This window comes from Athene noctua, chromosome 3 (assembly GCF_965140245.1).
Source record: "Athene noctua chromosome 3, bAthNoc1.hap1.1, whole genome shotgun sequence".
Classification (NCBI taxonomy): Eukaryota; Metazoa; Chordata; class Aves; order Strigiformes; family Strigidae; genus Athene; species Athene noctua.
This window is the reverse complement of record NC_134039.1, coordinates 15,728,805-15,741,912: the sequence shown is the minus strand read 5'-3', so window position 1 is coordinate 15,741,912 and position 13,108 is coordinate 15,728,805. Positions and strand designations below refer to the sequence as shown.

At 38.0% G+C, this 13,108-nt stretch overlaps 1 protein-coding gene across 6 annotated transcripts in view; it reads left to right on the top strand.

Moving 5' to 3' along the window:
* The window catches only part of BICD1 (BICD cargo adaptor 1), a 198,320-nt gene extending 191,011 nt beyond the window's left edge, over nucleotides 1–7,309 (top strand). For 5 of the 6 annotated variants that reach the window (XM_074902062.1, XM_074902059.1, XM_074902060.1 and 2 more), the window contains one exon: nucleotides 1,483–7,309. In XM_074902062.1, the coding sequence (XP_074758163.1) occupies nucleotides 1,483–1,570 (88 nt within the window). In that variant the 3' untranslated portion in view covers nucleotides 1,571–7,309. The remainder of the gene's footprint in view (nucleotides 1–1,482) is intronic. The other variant, XM_074902061.1, reaches the window with a different exon arrangement.
* Nucleotides 7,310–13,108: the final 5,799 nt, after the last annotated feature.

Here is a 13,108-nt window from a genome sequence, read left to right as displayed (position 1 = left end):
AGTAAATGCTATATGTGGAACTACAGACATTTTCAGTACCGCTGGCATTTCCAGTGGCAGATTTTCAAATACCTCTGGCATTTCAAATTGATTCATTTCCAGCAACAGACTAATTGCATTCCTTCCAGCCAACACTCCAGTAGTCTGTGCTGCAGAGATAATATGTAACAGCACAGTTTCTAAAGAAGAAAATGGAAAAGGCAAATTTTCATGAAGACAGGGGCATAAATGATTGTGCTTCATCATATATCACACTGTTGAGCTTGGAATAACTTCAAGACTGTAGAACATTTGAAGCATTAGGAATAAAACTCTTCCCAGACACATTAACAAACAGGTTTTGGTTTTTTGTTTGGGTTTGTTTTTTTTTTTTTAATAAATTGCATCTACTTGCATTCTACTTTGGTATCTTGTTTTGCCACATGATTTCCTTGAAATTTTAATGGCTGTCACTTAGATTGACAATGACAAGATGAGCTGAAGTTCACCCTTTTAAAACAGGACAGACCCAGACTGAGGAATCATATGGGATGCACTTAAGCTGTGTCCGCATTGGCTCCTGCAGTGTAGCAGAGACTGCTGAGCTGCCTTTAAATGAGCAAACCTGATTATCTGAAGCTTTTCTAGCGGGAGCACCTTGGAAGTCTGCACCAAAAGGTGGGGTATGTTTGTGCTAGCGGCCCCTTATCTTTGGGCTGCCACTGCAAAGCTACAACTCCAGCCCCATCTGGTCTGCTGGGAGTTGGTTCAGACCTCTCTGTGCTGTATGACAGTGAATAAATGCACATTTAGAGGCTGATGGGGTGAATGCTCTTATCTGACAGCTTTGTACATGCAAAAATGTATATGAGCCAAATGGAAAAAGTATATGACAGAATTGAAGAGGCTTCAAACAGCACAAAATCAAACAAAAACAAAACACAAAAACACCCACACTTTGGAAGTGTTGATTACAAAATATGTGATGCTTATGTTGCCTGTCAATGAAGGTTACACTGTATTTGTACAAATGCACTACTAAATAGGTCACATTCAGTAAGATCATATTTACACAAAGTGATGAAACCTGATTTCCAGACTGGCATTGTCCTTCCATTCAAACAATTAATCAGTTGCATACAGAAAATCCTTAATGATCGCTTAAAGATAGCACCTGTATTTTGTCCTTCAAATTCGCTCCCCCATTTTGCACATCCATTCATTTCTTCATATAGCATTTTTCATCAGAGCATGCAGACAGCAGTTGTGTATGTGAACTGGCATCCAGGATATCTGTGCTGCCTCATGTATGAATCCAGGTGTCACTGAATATGTGCACACTGAGGATTTTCTTTACATATCCTGTGTATCTGAGGATACAGATTTAGAGATGAGGCTTCATCCCCTTTTAAAGTTTGTTTCTACCCCTGTACTATTTACGTGCATGTAAAAAGTTTGCCTTGTATTTTAAGCACATTTTCTCTTTTCTTTTTTGATTTTCAGTCCTAGTGCTCTTCCAGCAGAGCAGCCACATTCCAGCTCTCAGTGTGCCCCTCTCAACTGTCTCTCTAAGCCTCCTCCTTACCCCTAATCTTCATACGCAACGTAAGAGAAAATGCAAACAGAGTGGTGTTCATGCAACAAAGGTTGGGGTTGTTCCCAGAAAGCGGGTAGACAATCCTGCCTTGTTGCTGCATTGACAAGTCTGGATTCATATCCTCTGCTCTGGCGACTGAGGGAAGGTTGAGAAGAAGAACACAAAGCACAGAGCCCAACCTATCAAGAAGACTTTTTATGGTTCCTCTGATTGTATTCAAACTTTGCTATCACGACTAAAGTGTAGTGAAATTTAACATCTCAACAAAAATGTTCCTCCCAGCTGCTTGGCTTCACCTCTGAAATAATGAGAAACTTAAGCCAATATTAAAAAAAAAGTATGTTACAAAAATCCTACCCTCACATTCTCTAAGTTCAGCCATAGGAACCAGTTCAGATTTCCTTTTGTCATTAAGAGTGTGATATTTATTTCTTACTTTATTTGCACCAGAATTTTTTGTCTATAAAATACTGTCTCTTTTTTTTTTTTTGTGAGTTCTATTTAATTGATTTTATTTCTTAAAACAAGGAGAAATAGCTCAAGTAAAGAATGACCATGTTAATATTAAAAAGGCTTGTTGCATTGGCCAGCATATGGCCAATTTTTGTTGCACAAAAATGTTGGAAATGGGTTGAGTTGAAATGTTAACAATGACTGTATATTTTGCTGCTGCACTGATATTGTTTATGCACTTGTATTTTTTTAATTCCTATTACACTAGCTTCTGGTTTTGTTCTAGCTCTTCACTGAAAAATAATTATTAAGCCTAAGAAGGAGATGAAAGGATGATTTTTTTTAAGTTGTTAGCTTGCATTGTAATTATATTTTTGCATTTCAGACAAGTAGATGAATTGGTGCTGTTTTTTGGAGTTACTTTCTATTTGGTATCTGAGAAAGAAAATCTAAAACAAGTAAAATGCTGTGCGCTAATTAAAAACATTCTTTCCTCCTGCTCCCATATTCAGGATACTAGCTTGAGGCCTTACCATGAAAGGTTGGTATGAATGGTGAAGTTGTATGCATTTCATGTGAAGTATTCTGTGGTGAAAGAGCTCATGGAGGTAGGGTTAATGGTTTAGATCAAAGTTAGTAGGACTTTACTGTAGTGCATTTTTTCCTTGCCAAAAATCAACAAACACAGAACCTTAGCTCATGTCAGTTTATGACAAATACTCAGGTGATCTATGCTACACAGACTCTATTGCAACAGTGCACAGTGTTCCTAGTTAAAGATTCTTTCCTGTAAAAGCTGAGTAAGTCTGGGGTTTTTCTTAAAAGTAGTGAGTTTCAGAACAAAATCAAGGATAAAGAAATTTATTTTGCACAGTACCTGACAGCAAGGCAAGCGGCTAAGTAGGGAGTCATGGTTCAGCATTTGTGGGCTTCCCATCTGGTCATCAGCTAGGATAAAAATGTTTGCAGTACTGCCTACCTGCCTACTTGTTGGTAACTAGCAGATCCCTTGCTTTGTCAGGTGGCCTTAATTTATTTACAGAAGAAAGGCTTAGATATTTCCACATGTCTGTATTCCTTCTCTGCAGCATACATATGACCTACAAACGGAAAACACAGTACAGCCTAAGGTACAGAGCAGCTGGAGAAAAAAAAATTGCTGCAGGTGTGGTTGGAATAATTCTTTCATATTCTGCCTGAATCTGAGAAAATGAAGTCAGTCTTCTGTTATTAACAGTGCTTACCAAATGTTATGATACACAAGACATCAGCAGAGGAAAGAATCGGTGACCACTCAGTGTGCCTAACAAATCATTATTACCATAGTACCAGAAACAAAGGTGCTGTAAATAGAAATACTCTATGTCATCAACAACGTATGTCGTGTAACCTTGGCAAAGCAGCTGAGCTATTGTAACAAAACATTCAGAGTCAGAGGTGGAGAAAATAAGAACAAACTGATATCCAATTCTGATCAGATCAAACAGACAACACTCAGCAGTGTTTTGACTTCAGTCTCCATGCAGTTCGCATGATTCTTCCTGTATACATTCACATCACTCTTCAGTGTCATACTTAACCTACATGTTGTCTTGTCATAGAAAAGTCAAGTGAAACCTTGTTCAGCTCTATCATGTCTGACACTGAGATTAGCTGCTATTTTAATTTTATTTTTAAAAAACACCACATCTTGTCTGAGGCACGTGCTGCCTTCAGAAAGCATCTCAGAATTCCTGAACTTGTCAGACTGGTGTATAAATAGCGTACAGTGGCTGCGTCTGCGTCCAACAAAGACAGCTACTCTATATTGTAAAAAGAAAAAGAATTTGCATTGCACTTTGAATACAGTTACTTCAGGCTGCACTTGAAATAGTTTTTCCTATTTTCATATCCAGATCAAACACATTTTCCCTGAATTTAAGTTAAATTAAACACAAATTCAGTGAAATACATTTCCTTTCTACACAGATAAAAATTTATGGGAAAAAATGTCATATCAGAACAGTTGTTTAGAAACATATTTCTTTTCAGTTGTGATTTGCAGAGCAGCTTTAGGAAATTGAAACATTTTAGTGGTATGTCCATGTGGATTAAGAGTTACAAAACAGCATCCAATGGCATAGAAATTGTGGCCCTGTTTTATAGAAATAAATGGGTTTATTAAATTTTTTATTCTCTTAATCTTTAAATTCTTCATTTCAAAGTTTTCAATTTACATTTTTTATATGTAATAAAATTAAGTGTTGGAAATGTAAGACAACTAGAAACAAACCAACTTAAATGTACAAATGGCTGTAGTTATTGTATTTTAAGTTATAAAATGTGTAGGTCCCTGGGACAACTTTTGTCAGTTAACCAGTACAAAATAAAATATATATCTTGAACTTGAGATGATAAACTCTTCTTTATTATATAGTGATTGATAACATACAACTTTGTGAGAGATTTTGTAGGAAATATTTACATGCAGACAAAACCAGAAACAAAAATCTCTTTTTTTAAAGGTTGCAAAATATTATATTTTGCCCATTTCAAATTAATTTATGATGTGTGTCTATATATTCTGATTTTTAAAGATTAAAAAAACCAATACGTATATTTTGTAATGCTAGAGCATACTCAGAAAGGCTGTTTTTGTTCCACACAGTAAAGAAGCAAATTCTGCTCTGACTTTCGTAGCTGAAATACAGCTTTCATTCTCTATGATGGCACTGAAATTTCTTTGGATTTGGAATAGCCTATTCTATTCAGTTCTAGAGCATTTTGGGTTGGGATTTATTTTCTGATGTAGTGAAAAAATATCCCTTCATCAGTGAAATGATTCACTTCTGGAAATCCAGTTTATAGGAAATATGGAGGAAAAAAGAAAAGGAAAAAATAGAAAAAAATCAAATATAAGGGGAGAAAAAGATGAATAAATAAATTGTAAAATGAAATAGTGTGGAAAATATATTTTCTATCAGTCAGAAGATAAATGGAGGTTTTACAGAAAGAGGAAATATTACCCTTTTACATGCTAATCGTATAGAAGTTTCTGTCTTCTAGGGGGATGCAATAGTGGTATTCTTTCTGATTGATCTGACTGACAGGTTGGCATCTCTGCTTTCTCCATCCACATTTTTCACAGTAAATTAATGTAATCATAGCTGTACAGTAGGGTTCATAGAATGAAACATGTAATTGACACTGCAAGTTTTAAGGCCAAGATTATTTCATTTTAATTATTATTTTTAAAAATTGTGAACTTGTTTAAGCCATTTGCCATATTTAAGTGTGAACAGAAAGGAGATTGTTATAAAATATAACCTCACTTATGAAATATGACCTCACCTATGACAGCTGCTCATGATAGTTATGTTGGAAATACTTAAGTAAGCTGTTAGTAAAATATAACCCAGTCCTTATCACACTGGGAATGACACCTACAAGTCTGGGCCCTTATTTTGATACCAACCTTATCGTTCAGTGTGCAATGCCAAAGTCAGTAGTTGTGCTACCAGTTCCACTATAGCTGGATTCATCATCATCATCAGGTATAGATTATAGCAGCCCTTCTGAGGTCTGTTCCTTTCTTTGGTGGAAGATGCATATCCACTGAAGTTACAGTAAATTTCTTTCTTTTGTACTTTGGCAATCTTTGAGAACAGCAGGCACTGATATTTTACCTTTGAAGTATGATAATTGCTATAGTTATCTCTTTGAAAATTCCAGTCATCATTTTTCTTCAGTTTTCCTTTGCTGTGTGTGCAGTGAGTCTGAAAGGCATATACAATATTCAGACTTTTTTTAGCCATTAAGGGGGTTTTTTAGTATAATTAAGCATCCTATGGAAAAGAAATAAAAAAGCAATTGTCTTTCGCCTTCAGGCACAAATGCATCTAAATATGCAATGTAAAATGCGTGCATGAGATTCCTAACATCAGGTAGCTTTCCATACCCATAACTAGGCTAGAAAATTCTTATTTCTTGTGTGACCTGCATATTCCTCCTGCTAGAAAGGCAAGAGGACTATCACAGAGAGTCTGTAACTTTCGTTCTGAGGTGCATGGCTTAAATCTTTATTGGATTTTAATCTGTTTCCTGTGGAGTTCCTGAAAATCCCCTTCATGAAATCTAATGGCAACCAAGTGACAAACTGACAAAAGGTAAAGGAAAAATCCTATATTCTATGACTGGAGTTAATGTGCAGGCAGACTCTGGGTGATAGGGCCTTGTGTTTCAAAAATGTCTTTCTACAAAGCTCTGTATTTGTTTTGATTATCATGATTTGCTGTAAAAGAAAGAGTGAAGAAGAGTGCATGTTTTTTCTCAGCATTAGTAATCTGAGTTAAACAGGTTTTATTGAGTATATGGATTTAAAAAATATTTTGGAAATCAATAAACACAAGCAATTGACAAAAGTTTCAAGTACACTGGCTTACTAGCTGAGTTGTTACTTTATCAGCTATGAAGAAGAAATAAGAGTAATCTAGCTTTTTTTTTTTTTTTCTCCTGTTCACAGATATGGCTATGTGTGCTATGCCAGTGGATAAATTAAGTCCATTTTATTAGTTACTGCCCTATTGATTTTCAACCCTGTGGTTTGACTGTTAAAGGGTTAATCAACTTGATCCTTTGTAAACAATTTAAAAAAAAAAAAAAGAAAACTGATGTTTTGTGACTTTTGTAATCTATTGAATGTTTCCATTTGCATGATGTTCTGTATCTAATGAACCATACAGATTGCTGTGTTCCTTTCAAAAGAGTTTTAACATTGGTGAAGTTTGTGACAAACACAAATTTGTATACTGTATGTTTACTGCTGTAATAACTCAGCTACTCCTATGTTGAATTGACATTATGTTGTCCTGCCTTCTTGGGGTTAAATGATGGAGTGTTTCTTGGTGGTGAAGAATATAAAAGTATATATGTTCATTTGCTAAAGACAGAATATTGGAAACTCTTCTTGTTGCTACTTTATGCTAAAAGCAAAAAAGTTAAATAATTCTTGTTTCAAAAAATGCATCATTTGTTTTTAAAATTGAAGTAATGCCCATGTTAACTCTTCCTTGTCCTCGTAGACAATCTTAGATTAATGCCTTGTGAGGGATTCATAAAGTCTGTGCTTGTACATGTGTAATATGATCATGCAGTCAAATGGTTGGGAAAAACACTCTAGTGCTGAAGAAAATAATTAAAAGAAGCCAATATACTGATTCTTACATCTTTATGTTCCAATTAAAATTACAGTGTAATGCATAACTGTTCCAGTGAATAAACTGGCCATTTTTGTTCATTTAATGCCATGCTGTCTGGTCTGCTTCTATTTACATCAGTTTGCAGTGCTTATACTTTCACATTTATTTAGTTCTTAAAGATCCACCACTGTAAGTTTAAAAAGTATCAGACAGGAATTTGAGAAGGGAAATCAGCATTAAAGGAAAAAGGAATCAGAATTAAAGCGAAGATTTAAAGCAAACCATCTTCCTCTGGTTTTTGAGATTGAGGCAGATGTTAAAATACTGATTCCCCGTATAGACTTTCCAACAGATCTGAGTAATCTCTGAAATGCTGCAACACCTGCATAAAGTCTCACTACAAGAATGCTTTGTAAGATGCAAATCTCCACCCTCAGGGGATGTGGACACGAAGGAAGTGCTGAAGTCAGCATAAAATTGGCTTGGGAGTGCTGTGTACAGTACAGTATACCATACCTGCTTTTTAAAGTAAGAAACATCTTTTATCCCTTGCAGAAGAGCCTTGCTCTGACAGCAAGCAGATCAAAATCCTCCCTCAGCAGCCAGTCCCACAGTGGTCTGGATCTCAGCCCTGACAGGTCAGTGGCTCCCCTGGTGAACTTCGCTGCTCGCAGGGTCTCTGAGGAGTAGCAAATGTCCAGTCTTTAGAAATGGGCCAAGAAAAGGGAAGAGCCTGGAGGAAGAATTGTGCCTCCAAGCCTGCTGTAATGTTTGACTTAGTGGGAACTGTTGAAGGGCTGGCTTTGTTTTTGGCTGGCTGGCGAGGTGCTTTGGGTAGGAACAGGATTTATGCATGGTGACAGAAATGCAGTTCAAGAACTGTTACTTTTTTAAGTTCTTCCCACTTCTCTCTTTTCTTCCTTTTTTTTTTTTTTTTTCGTCTAGCAAGGGGAGGTCTCCCACCTTAGACATGTTCATTGCAGAAGTGCCTTTGGCAACAGTGGTGCATGACCATTTTAGCAGAAGGGTGACTACTCTGGATACAATTTTCTTACATTGGGTGTTCCTCCCCTTTGATTTTAAATTAAAATAGTTTCTGAGAATTTAAAGAAAAGGGTAAAGCAGACTTTTCTTCCTCAGCGTATTTGTTTTGCCAGCAGTTTCACACAGGGTTGCCTCTTGTGTGAATGTTTTCATGGCAAAGTTGATTTGTGAAACTTTTAACCTATATTGCTCCTTCCCCTTCCTCTTTATCATCCCTTCAGCAGGTCCTGTGCAGCTCTTGAAGAGTCAATGGTATGAGTAAGGTCACAAATAGTCTGGGTTAAAAAAAAAACTCCAAAAAATATTTCTTCTCTTTCCAAAGAAAATGTCTGGTAATATCTACCTTGAGAAGCACCGTTACCCCTTGTTCTGGAGCAGAAGGTAATTTCTGACAAATGAACTATTGGTTTTCCTATAGAAATATGCCAGATGATAATGAAAAAGATCCTGAAGCTAAAGTTTGCAGTGGCTGCCACAGCAAGTCTTTGTTTCTGGATACCTCTCTTGATAAATCCTGCAGTTAAACCTAGAGAAATGCAGAGCACTCCCAGTGTTACCCAAAGGCAGCAGGAGCCATAGTTTGACTCTCATAACATCATAAAACACTGACAGGCCACTGGCAACTCAGGTTGAGCACAAAACATTACTGCATAATTTTGAAAAATGTTGAAACCTAGATTTCGTGAGACCGATAATAAAAACAGAGGTAGTAATTATGAAGAGGGCCATATGAAATGGCCGTATATCCATATCTTCTAGCTGCCTGTGAATGACAAACACAGAACAGAAGATTTTAAATACAGAACAAAATACAGAGGGAAAATGGAGGTTAAATAGATAATAATAATAATTATGTGCATCCTGAGAAAAAATATTTGGAATAAAGCCAGCTCTCATCTATTTGTGTATGCTAAAGGCACAGCCGCTTTCCTCTCAGTGGAAAGTTTAAGTGTTTGCCTGAATGAAAGAAGTCCTAACTTTGCACAAAAATAAGGCCAATACGATAGCTGACAACTCAGCAGAAGCTTAATAACCCAGTAAAAAATACTGATCTTTGCAAGAATGATTCCTTCTTGACTAGAACAGTATACTAGAAAACACACACTTCACTCATTATTATTTACAAATTCTCTTATATCATATTGGAGGTATCTAACTTCAGGAATAAGGTTTGGTGACTGGTTTTAGAAAAAAAAAAAATTAAATTATTGTTATAATAATATATGATTGAGAAAATGTTATTTGTGAGAAAGCTCCATATGAGGAGGGGAGAGAATGCCTTTCATCTCCCTTAAGTGAGTTTTCAGGAAACTTTGGAAATAAATAATGAGGCAGTTGTGTACATTTAAATGAATTCATAGGATTCCCTGCCTGGGGAGGGCTGTCATCTTTTTAAGTATTGATTACCTCTCTCAAGGAAATTGGGTTTTGTTATTCAATGCTGTCATATTGATGAAGGTATTAAAACTGAGCCTATTTGCTCAGATTAGGAATATGATATGAAAAGGTACATGAGTACAGAGCTCCCTTGAAGATCAAATTCTGAATGAAGCAGATTTGGGCCCAGTATCGTTCCCTCTCACAGAGATGGGAAAGGCCTATGATCATAAGAGAAAAAGAGGTACTGTTTTTGTGGCACACAGGTCTTCTTCTATCCCCCTATACAAGACTAACTGTCTTTGCTATAGTTATAAGAAAACTCTGTTAGATATAGGTGATCTCTGTAAACTCAGATGGCTCAATGCTGATCCACCCAATGTAGCTCTTTCTACAGGGATACAGCTTGTTAGTGGCCTAAGATGAAGCAGCAGCTGTCCTTCATGGCTCTATGGATGCTGCCATCAGACCCTAGAACATAGAAGTTACTTTAGAATCAGGTGGGATTTGACCCATGTCATTCATAGCTGGTTGGAAGACTTGCTTTGACCTGAACAAACGGACTTGCCATTCACTTTGTTCCTTTGAAATCTGATTTAAAGAGATCCCTGGGTTGGAGCAACACGCCACAGACTTTAGTGAGCTCCATGTGGATGTTGGGCATTTACCTATGTGGAGCAGATGACAGGACCATGAGCATAACATGGAGTTCTTCTGCAATTTGAAGATGTGGCTGATGAGTTCTTTCATGATCAACTTGTGATCAGCTTCAGCCATGAGAAACTTACATAAATGCATTGCATACAAATATCAGCAATCTCAAAGTCCTACATTACTTAAAAAGGAAACACCTCTGTGAAGCCACCACTGCTTTCAAAGGTTTTTGTTATCTAAGCCAAATGCAAATTAGCTCCTTTTATCTTCAGAGCACTCTATGCATATTAATTAATTCCCAACACATCTTTGCAAAATGGGTACTGTTATCTCTCACCTACAGATAGACAAATTGAAGTTGTTTGGGTGGGTAAACATCAACACTCAACAGAGAACTGCGTTTCTTTACATGTAACCCTTTACCTCTGCACATACATCTACCCTACACACACTGAAATACCAAAGTGGTTTTAGATGCCGTAGCCAGGTGCTCTCAGCAAGATGAGTTATTTAGTCCATGTGGTATTGTGGTGGTTTGACATTGGCTAAATGCCAGGTACCCACCAAGTCACTATATCACTTCCCCCCTTTTCCCCTTGTTTTCTCAACAGGGCAAAGAGAGGAAAGAAAATAAGATAGACCAACCCTTGTGGGTAGAACAAAAGCAGTTTTAATATAAGCAAAATGAAGCAAAGGTCCACACGTGGAAGCAAAAAAAAAAAAAAAGAAAACATATTTATTCTCTACTTTCCATTAACAGGTGATGTCGGGCCTTCTCAGGAAGCAGGGCTCCGATACGCGTAGTGGTTGCCTCGGAGGACCAGGGGTGACACCCCCACCCCCCAACCCCCCCCTTCCTCCTTTCTCCCAGCTTTATACTGAGCAGACGTCATACGGTCTGGAATATCCCTTTGGTCAGTTCGGGTCAGCTGTCCTGCTTGTGTCCCCTCCCAAGATCTTGCCCACCCCGTCCCACCTTGGGGGGAAATGTCGGAAAGAGCCTTGGTGCTGTGTAAGCCCTGCTCAGCAGCAGCCACAACACCAGGGTGCTATCAACACCCTGCCAGCTCCCAGCATAAACCACAGCACCGTGAGCGCTGCTATAGGGGAAAACCAATTCCAGCTCAGCCAGACCCAGTGCAGGTACATATCCTGCTCCAGAACCTGCATTGCTCAAGTGCTTGAGTTGGTTCAGAGCTAATTCCCTATTTCTGCAGTGCTTGGTATTAATAGATCCTTGCTATACATAGTTGAGGTTTAACATCCACTTTCTGGTTTTAATTTACTAGACCTATGCCCTCCTTCTGATTGTCTACCAGACCTGTAAACCAAAAAGGCAGTTTGACTCATTGATGAAAACATTGCCTAAACATCAGAAAACTTTATTCCCCCAACAATGTTAGCTCAGTAAAATACAGATGTTCTTTTTTTGGTAGAGAACTTGGATTTCCTTTAAAGTGACTACATCCCTGTAAAGACTGTGTTCAAAATCATGAATATAAATCTGTGACAGAGCTTAGGTTAAGGTTCTGAAGTTTCTGAAGTTTGAGACCCCTTGTCTGTGCAGTTATGCTTTAGTGCTACTTATGCATGAATATAAAAGCAGGGCGTATTTCAATATGGTAAAGTTACAGCCATTTGCAGTGCATAAAGTGCATAGCCTTGGATATATACTGTAAAGCTTGCTAAGTTCCAAAATGAGACAATGTTAGATCTCTGGAGGTAAAAATACATTTAAAAAATTATAAATATGAATGGAATGTTATTTTGGAGTCTCAGGATACAAGAGAGAGTTTAAGTGGAACAAGAGCAGCATTTATATCCTTTTCACACCCTTTGCTCCAAATAATCACATTTCAGCCCAGAAAGATTCAAGGGAGTCTGTGGAATGTGGAGCAGAGTGAAGGAAAACAAGGGTGGGTGAAGCCAACTTAGAGGAGTCCGCAAATACAGCAACAACTTTGAAGGCTCTTGGTTTTAAGTCACTATAAATTATTGAGAAGCATGCTGAAGCTCCTGTGCATGTACCATATGCCTCATTAGAAGTACTCTTAAGTACCCTAGAGCTTTTTTTTTACAAGAAGGAAAAGAAACAAAGTTAAAGGAGTATTGCAATATTGAGACTGGTGTATTCTCTTCCAGAGCTGGAAGTAATAATTACGCCTTTCTTTTCACAACATGTTTTATCAGGCAATTGCTCTCCAGGTGTGGAATTGTTACCAAAACATTTCCTTTACTGTTTAGGTAAGCATTCATAAAGAGACAATGGTTAATATTTATTGTATACAGCACCTTAGCAGTACACAGCTCTTTAAACAAAGTACTATCCATTATGTCATAGTACCAAGGAAAGAGAGCAGAGCTCAGGCTAGGCATTGGGAATAAATGCAAAGTAATGGCAAAGAGCACTTTGTTTTGTGGTCACACATTTCCACGAGGACACAGACCCAGGTCCCAGCTGCAGCTCTTCCTTGTGGAGCTTCCTTGTGGAGCCCTTCCTTGTGGAGCTTGTGAACTCCACACAGGGAACATACCAGAGGAACAGCTCACAGCAGCCACCAGCTCCTTCCACACAACCAGTCACCTTTTCCCCAGGAGTCACCACCACCAGGCATGGACCCCTCTGAGGAAAGGGAGAAGCTGCAGGGCCCAGAGAGATAGTAGCTAGACGCTGGCTGCTGCCACCTTCATTAGCAGAGCCCACCACCAGGTCCCCAGCAGCCCCTTGGAAAAGCACTCCCAAGATCTTGCTGGCACATATTTTCCTGTCAGACTACAAGGAAATGGTGGGCCATGTCAGGAAAAGCTTATTTGAAAGCGTAATTGA